The sequence below is a fragment of the Lutra lutra genome, chromosome 17, assembly GCF_902655055.1.
Source record: "Lutra lutra chromosome 17, mLutLut1.2, whole genome shotgun sequence".
Lineage (NCBI taxonomy): Eukaryota > Metazoa > Chordata > Mammalia > Carnivora > Mustelidae > Lutra > Lutra lutra.
Genome location: NC_062294.1, coordinates 12,939,024 through 12,953,413, shown reverse-complemented (window position 1 = coordinate 12,953,413; position 14,390 = coordinate 12,939,024). Strand labels below are relative to the sequence as shown.

At 54.2% G+C, this 14,390-nt stretch overlaps 1 protein-coding gene across 1 annotated transcript in view; it reads left to right on the top strand.

Moving 5' to 3' along the window:
• Positions 1–14,390, top strand: part of VAC14 (VAC14 component of PIKFYVE complex) — a 99,157-nt gene that overhangs the window by 19,391 nt on the left and 65,376 nt on the right. Inside the window, exons 10-12 of the mRNA XM_047710622.1 lie at positions 5,202–5,268; positions 11,951–12,095; positions 12,366–12,431. Coding sequence (XP_047566578.1) covers positions 5,202–5,268; positions 11,951–12,095; positions 12,366–12,431 — 278 coding nt within the window. The remainder of the gene's footprint in view (positions 1–5,201; positions 5,269–11,950; positions 12,096–12,365; positions 12,432–14,390) is intronic.

Here is a 14,390-nt window from a genome sequence, read left to right as displayed (position 1 = left end):
GCATTTTTTTTCCATTACATACATATAATAACATGCATGTTTTCCACATATATATATGTATACACATATACATATATATATGAGATTATACAGTTTACAAAATCCCACATCCTGCTTTTTTTGTTTGTGGGATGGCTTCTTCTGGTTTTTGTTTTGTTTTGCTTTGTTTTGTTTTTTGCTTGAGACATTGCAACACGGAGAAGTTATATTTTATACTGACTTTAACAGTTAATGCCTCTTAACCTGTTGAGTCAGAAAGTAGGATAATGGTTGCCAAGCTGGAGGGAAAGAGGGAATTGGATACCCGGATATCCTGTTTATCTTCGGGGGGAGGGGGTGATGGAAATGTTCTAGAATTAAATAGTTGTGAGCTTACAGAACCTTGTGGTTTTACAAACAACCATCCAGTTGTATGCTTTAAAATGGTGAGTTTTATGTTACATGAAATATGTCTTATTTTTTTAAAGAAAGTTGCCTCGTCCCCCAAAGTGGAACCTAGCAGCCCCAACCCCACCTTTTCTGCTTATGTGGCAACACGTCAGGCCCTGTGGGAGGGAACTACTGTCTTCTGCAGGTCGTGGCAGCTGCTAAGAACCGCAGCCAGAGCACTGGGGTTCTACAGGAGTGCGCTCGCCTGCCAGAAACCAGGGCGCCGCTGCCAGCCAACGTACCTTCTTTCACTTTTTTCGATCATTCTCCTAAGCACTCTTGCAGCAGCTCCCTGCTGAGGAGGCTCTCACGCCAGGATACAGTCAGGCAGCTTGGCTCTGGCTTTTACTGCCTCATAAACAGCATTTCAGCAGATGCAAAGCTCAGTTTCTGGTAGTTCCTAGAGATGATGACAGCTAATCTGGGGCTCCACATCCACGCAGACCTGCTCAGCTTGTAACCACAACTGTGCCAAAGGGCTGGGAGAAGGCCCAGCAAGCCAGGAGACGGCGGTGATTCAGCGGGTTGAGTCAACAGGTTCATCCCAGCCTCTGGCCCTTTTCCTCATGACTGTTTTGCTCCACTGCGCCGGCCCCGGTCACCGGCCAGAGGCAGGAATTCCTGCCTCCTCTCCCTCATTGTCGGCGAGCGCTGGGTTGCTGGGGGAGATAAGATCCGTAACGAGGCTTATCAGCCAGGCCTTCTGTGTGTGGGCACACACGAGCATGTGTGCATTTCGCCCTCCCTGCCGGCCATGGGGCCTCCGCTGTGCCACACTGTCCCCATCCCCTCTCCACTTGCTCTGGCTTCCCCCTTGGCCCTGCCACTTCAGGGGTACATAATGCAGTGTCCTTGCTCCAAGTTCATGTAGCCCTTGATCTAATCTGTGTTCCCTCTTCCCCTCCATGATGCTGCCTGAGTTCTCAAGAGTCCTGGTCTAGATTCTGGGGTCAGAGTGGTCTGCTGCTGAGTCCTGGCTTCATTAACCTCCTTTCTGTTGCCCTTGGACAAGTCACTGAGCCTTTTTAAGTCTCCGAGTCCTTATTTGGGTAACAATAATAATACCAAACCTATAGCGTGATGGTGAGTTTTAAGCAAGATATTTGCTTATAAAGCTTTTAGCACGTAGCAAAGGCCAGACACTCTCAGGAACAGGTGCTTTCATGTCAAATTGTTGTAACACATGCGTAGCACATACCTACCTACTCAGCAAGGCTCTCAGTGCAGGGCTTTTAGGTCCTCGTTGTTTATGACCAGCCTTCCCCAGATGGTAATGCGCCCCTGGTAGGTCCTAAATGAGGGACCGTAGAGGGTTAGGGATAGAAGTTCGTGTCGCAGGTGAGGGGGCAGAGCTGTAAATAGGGTTTCCAGGAGAGGGCTGCCAACCACCATTGATGGTAATGGGCTCCATTTACACTCCATAAAGGGCATGTAATGGACTCCATCCATTTGCAAGACTTTGACGGGCATGGACCTCTCAACGGCGTCTGTGGGCCCTGCAGATGTGGGTGGACTGGACCCGGGTCCTGCCCGCAAGGAGCTCAGGACCAGACCCACAGCTGCTCAACCACTTAATCACGTGTGTCCCTCCATGGGATCGCACAGGACTGGGGGCTCCATGCCAGGTCTGTGTCCGGCATCTGAACTGAATCTGTTCCTTCTCCTTAGCTTCCACTCAGCCCCTGCCCCACCCGGCATTTTACTCTGATTGTAAAGGAAAGACACATGCCCTGCGGAGACTCGCGGGGAGGAAGTGTTCCCAGTGAGAGAGGCGCAGAGTAAGCCAGTGAAGTATGGTGTGTGGTCGATCTGTTCGGCAGCCTGTGTCAGAAGCCATAACGTTTAAGAACTTGTGCTTAGGAAATCCAGCCTCCGGTGAAGCAGGTGTTAGCTCACATACTGTCCTGACGAGCCCGTGCGGTAGGCACTGGTTACCCCGTCATACAGGTGAGGGACTGGCAGAGAAGTCAGGTGAGCCGCCCAGGGTCACACAGCTGCTGCCTACAGGAGTCCAGGCTCAGACTTGGGCCCAAGGGCTCTGAGACCGGGCCGCTAGCGCTGCTCACACCCTGGCTCCCTGAGGAGGGAATAGTCCAGAACAGGAAGCCACAGATGTACAGCTTGACTGGGAATGGGAGCACTGCAGAACAAGACAGTCTACCATTTTTACTCATCAACTTGGCAAAAATGTGAAAGATTACTAAGACCCCTGTGTGAGGCTTGCTGGGGATCGACTGCTCCTGTGTTCTGAAGTGTATTTGTCACCAGTAGAACCTTCCTAAAGAACAACTTACCAATGTGGATTAAAACCTAAAATGCCTGACCCTTTCCCCCAGCAGCAACCCCCACATGGGATCCCAGAGACGTGCGCTCACATAGGAGGACGCGTCGGGGAGGAGAAGAGTGAAAGGAAACAATTGGAATTAATTTGATGCCTGTTTCTGACACTGGGTCATTTCATCTACAAATGTGCATGTTTCTAGAAGTCAAGAGGGAAGAGGCCGCTGGGGGCATGGAGTCCTGGCCACCAGTCCAGGCTGGCCCACCCAGGCTTCCCTGCAAGTCCTCTTCCCCTTTGAGCGCAGACATGTTTCATCAGTCCCAGGCCACACCTGTCCCCACCAAGCTGTGCCCCATCCCCTAAAGGGCCTCTGGGACTAGAGGAGACAGGCAGCACTCGGAGCCTTTCTGTTCAACATGGAAATCAAGGCCCTCTTTACCTGGGGACTGGGGGGCGGCAGTCTGTGGTCCACAGGAACAGCACTGCTTTAAGACATACTACAAGGTAGGACAAAAAAAAAAAAAAAAAAAAAGCAGAAAATATCCTATGATTCCATTTATATTACAGAACAAAACGAAGGAAAGCTAAAGTTGGTGAGGGATACTTGCCTATCCAAAAGTTGTTACCTGCACATACAATAAAGTAAGAAGGTTAGGGAGATATGGGCTGTGCTTTGCTTTGCTTATAATTTTTAGCATGAGAATATGTTTTGCTTGTATAATTTAAAGCTTCTAAGAGGTCAAGGCTAGTACCATTTGAACAACAATACATAAATAATGATAGTTTTATTTTGTAATCCACAGAATAAAATACATACACATAATGATTTGGATGGTTGGGAAGGGGCAGTTTTTCCAGATAGAGGAATTCCAGTTAATAAATGTAGAAGGACGGAGAAAAACAGAAGATCACCACTAGGGAAACTCTACAGTCATTATTATTACAGACCCCACTGATGGATGCAAAACTGCAGGTGAAAGTTTGAGGAAAAAACTGGATATTTGTGTAGTCTCAGGTCTTCTCCAAGATATTTACTTATTACAAAAAGGAGACTAGTAACTCACAGGAGAGAAACCCAGCAGACACCACCACGAGCGGATGATTAGTTTAGCACCACCGATAACAACACAGACATCACATTGCCCCTGACATGAGGCACTGAGAAGGCGATCAGATCACTGTGGGATGCTCTTCCAGAAATGTGTAACTTCAGCCTCATCGTGAGAAAACACACGACTAACCCAAGTGGCAACACATTCTGCAGAGTTACTGGCCAGGTCTTCCGTATTACCAAGTTCATGAAAGATAAGGAAAGCCTGCTGAACGGTCCCCGACGGGAGGGGATGAAACCAGGACAACTAAATGCAGCGAGTGCTCCTGGATTCTGTCCTGGAGCGAAGGGCATGAGTGGAAAAACCGGTGACATTCTGGTTTTGTTCACAGTCTTGTGTCGGTGCGTTTTCTCTGGTTTGGTAACATAGGATGTTAACACTAGGAGCAGCGGGGTGAAGGGCAAACAGAGTTCTGCGCTATTTTTGCAACTTTTCAAAAATCTAAAATTATTTCCAAATAAAAAGAGTTTTGTTTTGCTCTTTTTAATTTAAGAAAATGGGTTTCACAGCCTCTCACCCCTAGCTCTCAGCACCTTCTAGTCTACATTCTGTCTTTATAGATCTGCCCGTTCTGGACATTTCACACAAATGGAATCCCTACAATATGTGCGCTTTTGCAACTAGGTTCTTTGCCTTGGCATGTTTTCGGTGTTGATCCACATTGGAGCGCATATCAGTGTTTCACGCCTTGTTATTGCTGAATAATAGTCCATTGTACGGTTCTAGCACATTTTATTGATCCATTCATGGGCTCATCAGCAGTTGGATTGCTCTGAACATGGTGTGCGGTTCCGGTGTGGCCAGAAGTGCCCTTTGCTCTGGGGTATCCGTCTCGGAGTGGAACTGCCGGGTCATAGGGGAACCGCCTGAGCCCTCAAGGAATCGCCAGGCAGTTTGCCAGAGCACCTGCACTGTTCTACATTCCCACCCACAGGGTCCAAGGGTTTTTGTTTCTCCACAGCCTCACGTGGCTTACTGTCTTTGTTTTAGCCCCCATGGTGGGTGTGAAGTGGTCCCTCCCGGAAGCTTCGATTTACATTGCCCCCGTGGCTGATAATGTGGACCGTCCCAGGAGTGGTTTGTGACAACCGCTGCCCTCGAGCCAGCAGCCCCTTCCGAGATTTCCTAGATGTGTGAGCACGGGTGTCCTCCTTTTGAGATCGCGGCGCCTAAAAACTCCCAAGCATGGGTGCTCTCCAGCAGGCTTTGGGGAAAGAGTGGCATTGTGTCCTCGAGGCTCCCGAGCTTAGTCCTTTTCAAGAGCCAGAGTCAAGGTGTGGGGAGCTAGAGAGTCTGTGTCCTTATAGCCGGGATCTCGTTCCCTCCAAAGACCCCAGCAGCGCTCAGGCATGATCCCTTGTTCCTCTCACTGTCCCCAGGAGGCCCCGATGGCTCTTGTGACTCCAGTTTCAGTGGCGGCGGCGGCAGCGTCTTCACGCCAGCCAGGTAAGTGGCTTGTGCCAGCCGGAGGTGTGGATAGAAAGCAAGTGGCCGAGATCTTTCCTGGGTGCCAGAGACCACAGGAAAGACCCAGGGCAAACTCTCCATCGGAAGGAATGTGCAGGACGCTGAGCGAAGCCACTCCTGCAGCTCTGACCGACCGGTGGCCGTGGAGAGAGATTAAAAGCCGCTGGGGGTCAGCAAGTACGAGCTGTAAAAGTACGACCCATGCGTGGTGGCCGCGGAGAGACACATACAGACGCCTTCGCCCAGCACTTTTGCTTGTCCGGAGAACGTGGGGCTGTTAGGACTGACAAGGAGAAGGCCATTGCAGAGACGGGGGCAGCCTCGGGCCTCTCCCGGGCGCCAGGTCAGCTGTTGTTGCGCAGCCTTCCACGTGGGGGCGGTGCAGGCCCAGCAGCAGGAGCATCCCCTTCCCCGCAGTCCCCCACATCCTGTGTGCAGGGGATGGCCTTCCCCCCCACCCCCCAGAGGGAGAACTCACCATTCTGTCCCTGTCCTGAGTCCCCTGGACTCGCCCCATGTCCGTTTTTCTGTGGGGCTGGCAGCGGATGGCGTTCTCCTGCCCCGGGTGTCTTCTCTCTGAGCTCAACACCCGGGCCCTGGGGGACGGCTCACTCCGGAGGAGAAGATCTGCAGTCAACCCTGAGAGGCTCTCTTCTCCCCAGACTTTCAGGATCTTTCCTCCTTCTGTGTCATTTTTTTCGTTTGTTCTCATCTCTCAGGACCCTGTGGGGGTGTTCACAGTGTGTGAGTGCGGACTGTGGATGTGGATCGTCCCGGGACCTCTCCTAAGCGCCCGAGCAAGGCAGTAGATGTGTTCTGTTAGTTGTCTCATGTTCCAGAGTACCGGCCTGCGTTCAGCCCCGCAGGTTCCAAGATGGGACCCCTGACTGTGGTCCCCAACCTTGAGGTTCTCTAGTGGGGAGACAGAAACAGGACAGTGGTTTTTGTTGGGGGGGGGCTCGGTTTTGGGGACAAGTCATGGTACCTGAGCCTCAGCTTGCCGGCTTCGTGGCCGACAAGGCTAATCACGCGCGAGTGCTTCCTCGGCCCGACCTGCCAAATGCGTGTCACGTCATTGGGTCTTGCTGATGTTTAAATCCCATGGAGTCATTAGGAGTAGTATTTCCTACATTTCCAGGCTGAGGAGGGACAGGCGATCTGGGGGCTGCTGTGTAGAGCTGGGGTTGAGGAGGGGTCGGGTGAGTACCGACCAGCTAGGGGGCCACGGGGGCCACCCTGCAGGATGGGAAGAGCCTCAGCCGGAAGAGGCGGCAGAACATAGAGAAAGTTGGAGAGGTTTTTCCTCCGTTTGGAAGGATGAATTGACAGGATTTGCGAATGCACGTGGTGGAGCGAGGAGAGAGACAGGAGGGGAAGAATAACCTCTAGATTTGGGGTTTGAGCCAACTCAGGATATCCTGCACTTCCCAGGCTGGGCTGGAAGGAGGAACGGGTGTGTGAGTGGCCGATCAAGGGCTCTGTGCCGGTGGCGCTGAGCACCCTCGGGGGCGGTTAAGGAGGCAGGTTTGGATCCCGGATTCTGGAGCTGGGGGAGAGATGTGGATGGACGTGCGGGGAGTTGGCACCCTGCAGAGGGGTCAGCTTCTGTTGTCAAGGCCGTGGGAGCCTGCCTGAGAAGTGGCGGGGCCGCATGCAGACCTGGGACTTGGAAGGTCCTCTGGCAGCCCCAGGGACGGTCCGTGCAGGAGGGGCAACAGCGGGAGCACGGGAGCCCGTCGCAGACTTGTCACAGTTGTCTAGGCCGCAGGGACTTGTCCTGCTCTAGGAGGGTGGCAGTGTGAGGTGAAGGGAGGCCTAGGAGGAGGCAGAGATGGGATATCGTGGACCGACCGTGCAGGTGGGCACGACTCTCTGCCGTCTCACTTAGGAGGCAGGGGTGCCATTTGCCAGGGCAGCTCTGGACGCCGAGGCTTGGAACTGCCTCATTGGAAGCAGGCTTCCGTTTATACCTGTCACTGAGGAGCCCATGCCAGATCTACCCTTTTGAAATTAAAAATCCCAGAGCAGATCATCTCATGCTTTCTGTCTCCCACGAATGGCCATTTCATCATGGCACCTGCTGGTCTGCATCAGAGTCATGAAACCTGAGCCAAGGTGCCCGGGTCCCCCACTCCTTGGAGACAGCAGTGGAGGACAGTAGGGTGGGTGCATGCTTCCTCCAGTAGGTGCTGCCAGAGGGGGACTGCCCTTGGGCAAGGAGGCGCCTTCTAGAATCAGCAGGACACACCACCCACCCTGTGACTGTCCAGCCCCACTGCCTGCCCACAGCTCCCACGAATCCTCTGCACAGTGGAGTGTAGCCGCCTGGACACACGTCCTGACTCGGTGGCCTTGCTCTCTGCCTCAGTTTCCTCATCTATAAACTGGGTGCAGTGATAGTACCTACCTCCTGGGGCTGTGGTGTGCCTATGAATTGAATATGTAAAGAGAATGGAATGGTGCCCAGCCCACGGAAAGCACTTTACATGTTTTTTGCAACAGTTACTATAACAAGAACCTCATCATTATACCCATTTTACAAATGAAACAGGCCCAGAGAGGTTAACTTCTTGCCCAGAGTCACTCAGCTACTTACTGACCAAACTGGAATTCTCAAGCCAGGCCGGTCTGCCTCCCAAGCCCACCTTTATTGGTCGCACTGGGAGAGTTAGAGAAGCTTTGCGTGTCATCCTCCCTCACTCAGCTGCCGCGGGAGCCCGGGACACGTATTACCGTGCGCACCGGCGTCCGTTCTGATGCCCTGGGCCTCGCCGAGGGCTGTGGTGTCCTCCATGACATTCGGTATAGGTCTCCTGGTATAGCTGGCTGCAGAAAGGCAGGCAGAAAGATCTGGAATTCAGGGCTTCCCAACTTCTAGCATCTGCTCACTGAAAAGAAGGTGTAAAGACACTTTATGAAAAACCAGTGTTGAGTTCAGAAACAATGATTTTTTATTATTAATTAACTTTCTTCTAGTTTGATTAGCGATGTACCATATGAGTACCATACAAAGGTACTAACAGAGTTAGACATTACAGACATGAAGTGCCACCTTCCAGAGAGAACCACTGGAATTTATCGTTACTTATTGGTAGTATCAGAAGCATTATTTTACGGGTCGGTATTTTAACAGCCACAGTAGTGCCATGCATTTGGAAAACGTAGTACATATATGTGTAAGACATGAGTTATGAGATGCTTTATGAGAAAACGCACAGTGGAAATGGAGTTTTGCAGGCATCTTGAAATAACTCCGAAGCCCCCAGGAGTGACTAGTCTAGACTTTTTGGAACTGACACAGAAATGTGCTTTAAACTGGGAGAGAGCTCCCTTCTGCTCTCTGGGTAAGGCAAGCCAGGGCGGAGGCCACCCCATCTCCGACTCCAGGCCAGCAGCAGCTCAGCAGCCGAGCACACCATGCAACCTGCCCTCCGGAAGAAGGGCCCGAGTTCCCGCAGGGTTCGGCTTCCCGCAGAGCATATGTGGGGGCCCAGCACACAGCGGCTGGCCCCACCCAGCTGAGAGCCGCCGCCTCAGCAGCTAGTGGGATCCTTCCCGGGCACGAAGACCAGCTTCCCTGGTGCCCTGGGGTGAGCCTGCATCCCATGAGCCTCCCCTCCAGCCAGCCAGGGGACATGAGACCCAGACAGAGTGTGTCCAGCTAAGGGAACAGGTTTTCAGGGCATGGCTGTGTGGCCTGGTCCCGTACTGTCTCATCCGTGCATGGAAGGATCCAGTTACATGAACCACGAGGTCCCTTTCAGCCGTGCTCTTCTTGCCTCACCTGCGATCTGAAGGTGCCCGTGTCTGGGGAGCTTGACTGTGGGGGAAATCGGAGAGTGTCAGGGCACAGAATGCTGCCACTTCGTGCACACTGGCTCCATGAAATCCTTCGTCATTTGGCCTTGACACAGGGCCACCTGAGGGGGATGCCACCGAGGGCTGGCCCTTGCTTTGTCCCTCAGTAGAGACACTGAGCTGGCCAGAAGTGAAGCCAGGGACCCCTGTAAAGCAAGGAGTCCAGCTGCCCCAGGGACCATCTAGCATCCTGGAACCCTCCTTGGGCCGCTGGCGTCCCCCCAACACAGGTCGGACCACGCTTTCCCGGTTTCCTCTGTTGCCCCACACGGAGACTTTGTCTACTGTACTGATAGGAAAATATATTGAAAAGCATATATGATGACCTCTTTCTACCTCTGGTACATGGGGCTGCCAGGTCTGACTGGCCAGGGCGTGGCCGGCCCACAGAGGGGGCTGCCATCCTGCTGCCTCTGCCAGGGGCCAGTTGGAAATGGACTCTCCTGAACCTGGCCCATTAGGAGGCGGTGGAGTGTGGTGGGCGAGGCCTCTCTAGACTCCCGACTGCTAACATTCAAACTGCTGGTGCAACCGCTTCCTGGCTGGATACCCTCTGGGCCTGATGTGCAGCGTAGAGGTCGGGGAGCTGGGCTTGGCGCTTCCTTCCTCCCCACGAGGAGCCGAGGACAGCCGTTCGCTGCCCAGTACAGTTCTGACTCCCCCGGGGGAGTAAAAACAAGGCCTGGTTCCCACAGGCTCCATTTTGGCTAAGAAAGTGGTGGTGGCATGCAAGGCATAGGGTCCTCCTGGCACCCTGGACCCCGTGTGGCAGCTGGAGTGTCCTGCAGCACTTGAGGGAAAGGGACTCACTGTGGACCGGGGGCTCACCGGGTGAGGAAGGAAGAGGCCAGGACAGGGCGGCTTCTGCTCCTTCCTCACAGCCTCCCGAGCTCCTCCCATGTTAAGGCCTCCGGCTGCAGGTATGCTTCTGGAACTTCTCCAGCTTCTCAAGGAGAAGAGCTACAATACGCCAGAAGAAGCCAGGTAGGAGGCCGGCAGAGTGGGAAAAAGAAGGACTTAGAGATGAGACAGTAGTCCTGGTCACTGGTAGGAGTGGAGGGAGTGTCTAGGAAGTGGTCAGAGAAGAAGAATGCTCTGGAAGCCATAGGGAGCTCGTTAGCTGGACACTGTGCGCTGTTGTCGTCTGTGGTGGTAGCCGCTATCGTGGGGCTGCTGGGCATGTGCTGTGTGGCTGGTCTGAACAGAGATGTGCTGTTGGGGTGAGACGTGTGCTGGATTTCAAAGACTTAGGACACAAAAAAAGGACATGAAGTATCCTATGAATGACATGTATGTTGATTTATATGTTGAGCCCATGTTCAAATGCTACTGTTAGGGTATGTTAGATTCATCAAAAATATATCGTTAAAATTGTACCTGTTTCTTGTTACTTGTTAGTACAAAACTGGAAAATGGGAAATTCCATCTGTGGCTCACATTCTGTTTCTATCAGACAGTGTAAGAGAGGAATTGGTGAAGAGATTGGCTGGGAACTTGTGTTTGCCACCCTGAACTTGTCTGTCTGTGCCTTAGTTTCCCCATCTGTCTTAGGCTTCCAAAGAATCTAGATGTTTGCATATTCTCAGAAGCCCCCAGAACTTCCGGCCACATGACTCCTGGGCTCAGCACGCCCAGCCCCTCCAGCTACCAGAGGACAGGAGTGCCCGCTGTCACCCCTGGAACGAGCACCACAGGGAGTCATCAAACCATACTAAATAGCAGTTCCGCTGAGCAGTTCCAGAACTGAGAGCGGGGCCCTTAAGGGATTCACATCAAATGAGCTTCAGAGAGGCTGCGGGCGAATTAGGGAAGCGCAGGCATCGAGTTCCTGCTGCAAATGAATAATTGAGCAGCCTAGAAATACCACACGAGACCGTTTTGTACCGACGGGCAGCGGACCTGCCTGGCCAGGGTCCTCGGGAAAGGCAGCCCTGGGCGGCACCTGTCATGACCCCTTTGGGCAAAATATGGTATGACTTGTCGCAGAAAGAGAGCCCCTCCCTAATATCCTGAGGTTCTCTGCCCGTGCTGTCCCCGTCCCCAAGAACCCCAGCCTCTGCCTGGGAACCATGCTTGGGGCCGAGGGCTGTGTCCGTCACCGTCCCAGCAGCACCCTGCCTTCTCAGGGCTGCTCGGGAGGAATTCTCTCTCCCTGGAGACTAGCGAGGCTTTGGGCCTGGGAGCCTGTGTCCCGCCGGAGCAAAGCTCAGTCGGAACAAGCTCTGTTTCTCAGAGGCAGAGGCTGTGTTGCCTCTTCCCCGGCTCAGTTACAGCTTCACAGGCAACTCTCAAGGCTTCCCCAAATGGCCTGGGGTATGGCAAGACCTAAAGCCGCGACCCTGTCCTTACTCGAGAAATGTTCTTCGTTTGCCTGGTGAAAAGCCTGTTGGCTCCTCAGGACTGCTTGCAGGGCTCTCCCCGGGACTGGCCAAAGGTGGTGGGTTGGTTTTATCATCAGAGGGTCTGGACTCCATGCCCTGAGGCCTGATGGGGCCCAGCTCCGTGACATCAGATAGGTTTTCTCCTGTCCAGGCCAGGCTCGTGCTGGGGAGGCGGGCGCGCACGCAGCAGACTGGCCCTCTTCCCCCGCGTGTGGTTGTCATGGCTCTGGCCTTGGAAAGGAAGGAGGAAGGCCGAGGGGGTGAAGCCAGCCCTCCGGGAGCCATGCCGGGAGGGTACCCCCTGCCCATCCCGGACCACCGCGCCCAGGAGAGGGAGGTGGAGTGCGGTTCTCAGCGCTGTGGCCTTGGCGGACCAGCTCCAGTGGCTTCAATCTGGCTCTCCTCCCTAATCTTGCCCACAGCACCGAGAGGGCCCCAGTCACCCTCCACCTCGATGGCATCGTGCAGGTCCTCAACTGCCACCTCAGCGATATGGCCATTGGGATGATGACCAGGATCGCCGTCCTGAAGTGGCTGTACCACCTGTATATCAAGACTCCCCGAAAGGTGAGTCCCCGGGCCCATCAGCCCCAGAGCCCCTTCCAGGCTGGGCCCTGCTTCGGGGCCCACCATGGTTTTCAGGGCCTGCCTTGTGCTTGGTAGGCTTCTGATCAGTGTAGTTCTAGAAAGCCCCAGGCAGGCAGAGGAGTGATAGCTGCTAGAGGGGTCCTGGGAGGGCATGGGGGTGGTCTGTGCAGTGTAGCGAGACCCCATTCGTGCCAAATCCAGTGGTGGAGCCGGGGGAGCTGACGGGCGGCCACCTTCTCTGCTCTGCAGATGTTCCGGCATACCGACAGCCTCTTCCCCATCCTGCTGCAGACACTATCGGATGAATCCGACGAGGTAGGTCCTCTGTGCCCCCTGCCGTCTGTGCTTGGCTGCCCGGCCTCCCCTTTTGAGTGGCTGATGGGACCTGGTAGATGAGCGGGGCTCATTCTGTCGTTGTTTCTTAAATCGGCATCCCCAGAATTGCTCTCTTCCTATCTGGTAAAGTGCGTTGCTTCCAGGGAAAGCCGTGTTTAATGCTCTTGGCTTTGGGAACAAGGACTTCCTCCACTAGCCCTTTTCAAGAGCACCGGCTCAGTGCATGGGCAGAACAACAGCCTCAGGGGGGATCTGGCTCGTCTGTAGAAGGCGGGGATGTGGTGGTGGGCAGCTCCGCTGTGGGCTGGGCTCCCGAATGCAAGGTCTAGCCCCACTTAGCTGCCTGACCATGAGTTAAATCGCTTCGCAACTCTGCCCGTCCAGTTCCTTCTCTGTGCAGTGGGGCAGTGCAGCACACGGCTGTGAGGGTGACCTGACCCTTGGAAGATGCCGAGTGCCGGGCCGACAGTGTGAGCCCCTCCGGAGCTCTGGCTCTGTTCATTTCACCCAGACCTCATTCTGCGTTCTGGTTTGAAATTGAAATTATCCCTTTAAGCTTTGCTCTGCTGGGGTCATCAAGAGCAGAAGGGGGAGGCTAGCCCAGAGATGGGGAAGGAGAGCTGGGACCTGCGTCCTTCAGCCATCTAGGGGAGGCCCAACCTGTCCCCACCCATTCTCAGTGGCGTTCCATTCTGCGCAATTAGGCTAAGGCAGTTCTTCCTCAGGACTCCCTAGCCTCCCAGCCAAAGGGCAGGATTTGCCCCTGGGGGTTGCCATCAGCCAGGATAGCATCCCTCTCTCCAGGCATGCCAGCTCCTGGCTGCCTGTCAGATGCTGGACAAGTGGGCCTTGAGTGCTCCCTCTCCTTCCCCCTTCTGGGCTGTGGGCAGCTGTGGGCTCCAGGCAGAGCTGTGTGTGCCCCATCAGGCGGTGGGCATGGGAATCCACACTGCCCATTGGGAACGTGAGAGGGGACAAGATCTTGGTGGGCGGGGGGGGGGCGGTTTCACCGCTCACAGCTTTTTGTGCATGAGGCACCTGAGGCTGGTACCAGGCTGTGTGGGGCCCAGGGTAGTTTTCCTGCAGCCTGAATTTGTTTTCTTGGACCTGAGCTGAAAAGAGATGCACACAGGCAAGTGTCTACCTCTCTGTCCTCTGAGGTACTCCGCATTTCCAGAAAAATCCAAAACAGATGATCTGGGCATCTGCCCTTGACCCCTCCTGGCTATCCTGCTCACGTGCGTGCCCACGCGCACACACACACACACACACATGCACGCACGCACTCATGGTCTCTCTCTGCCTTCCCCTCAGCACCCCACTGCAGTGTGGGGCCCAGGAGGACACAGCCCGGTTCTGGCTGAGTTAGGGGTGACTCACTGCACAGTCACAGCCCTCATTTCAGTACAGAAAGGAAGAGCAGAACTTTGCTGATTGGTTCCTTCCCTAGGACTTCACTGGAAGCAGCTGAGTTTTCAATCCTTTAAATTGAGTTGTTTAATCCCATCCAGCTCTCTTTGCTCGTGACGGGTTTCTGTGTGCGTGTGCATTTACGGGGAGCGGGAGGAGATGCAGTCCATTAAACAGCTCTGTTCGGGTTGCGGCTGTGGAAACTCGATTTGCTGAAGTGCCAACTGTTCTCGGAGCTTTGGGCATATCTTGCGGCCTCCTGCTGAGAAAGGATTGCAGCAGCTCTTGGGGACAGTTGCAGGGCTGAAGGGGGGCTGTTGCCGTAACAGGAGCGGAGAGTCCCTGCTTTCCCATCTCTCCAGGGGAGGGAGATGGGGACCAGGATAATCGGTGGTGAGTCCTGATTCTGCCCCATCCTGGTTCTTCACCAGCTCCCATTCCTAAGTGTCCCCTACCCATCTCTTTGGCAACCTTGAGGGCATACTGTGTTCTTGGCAATGGAAATACAGCCATGAACAACACAAAGTC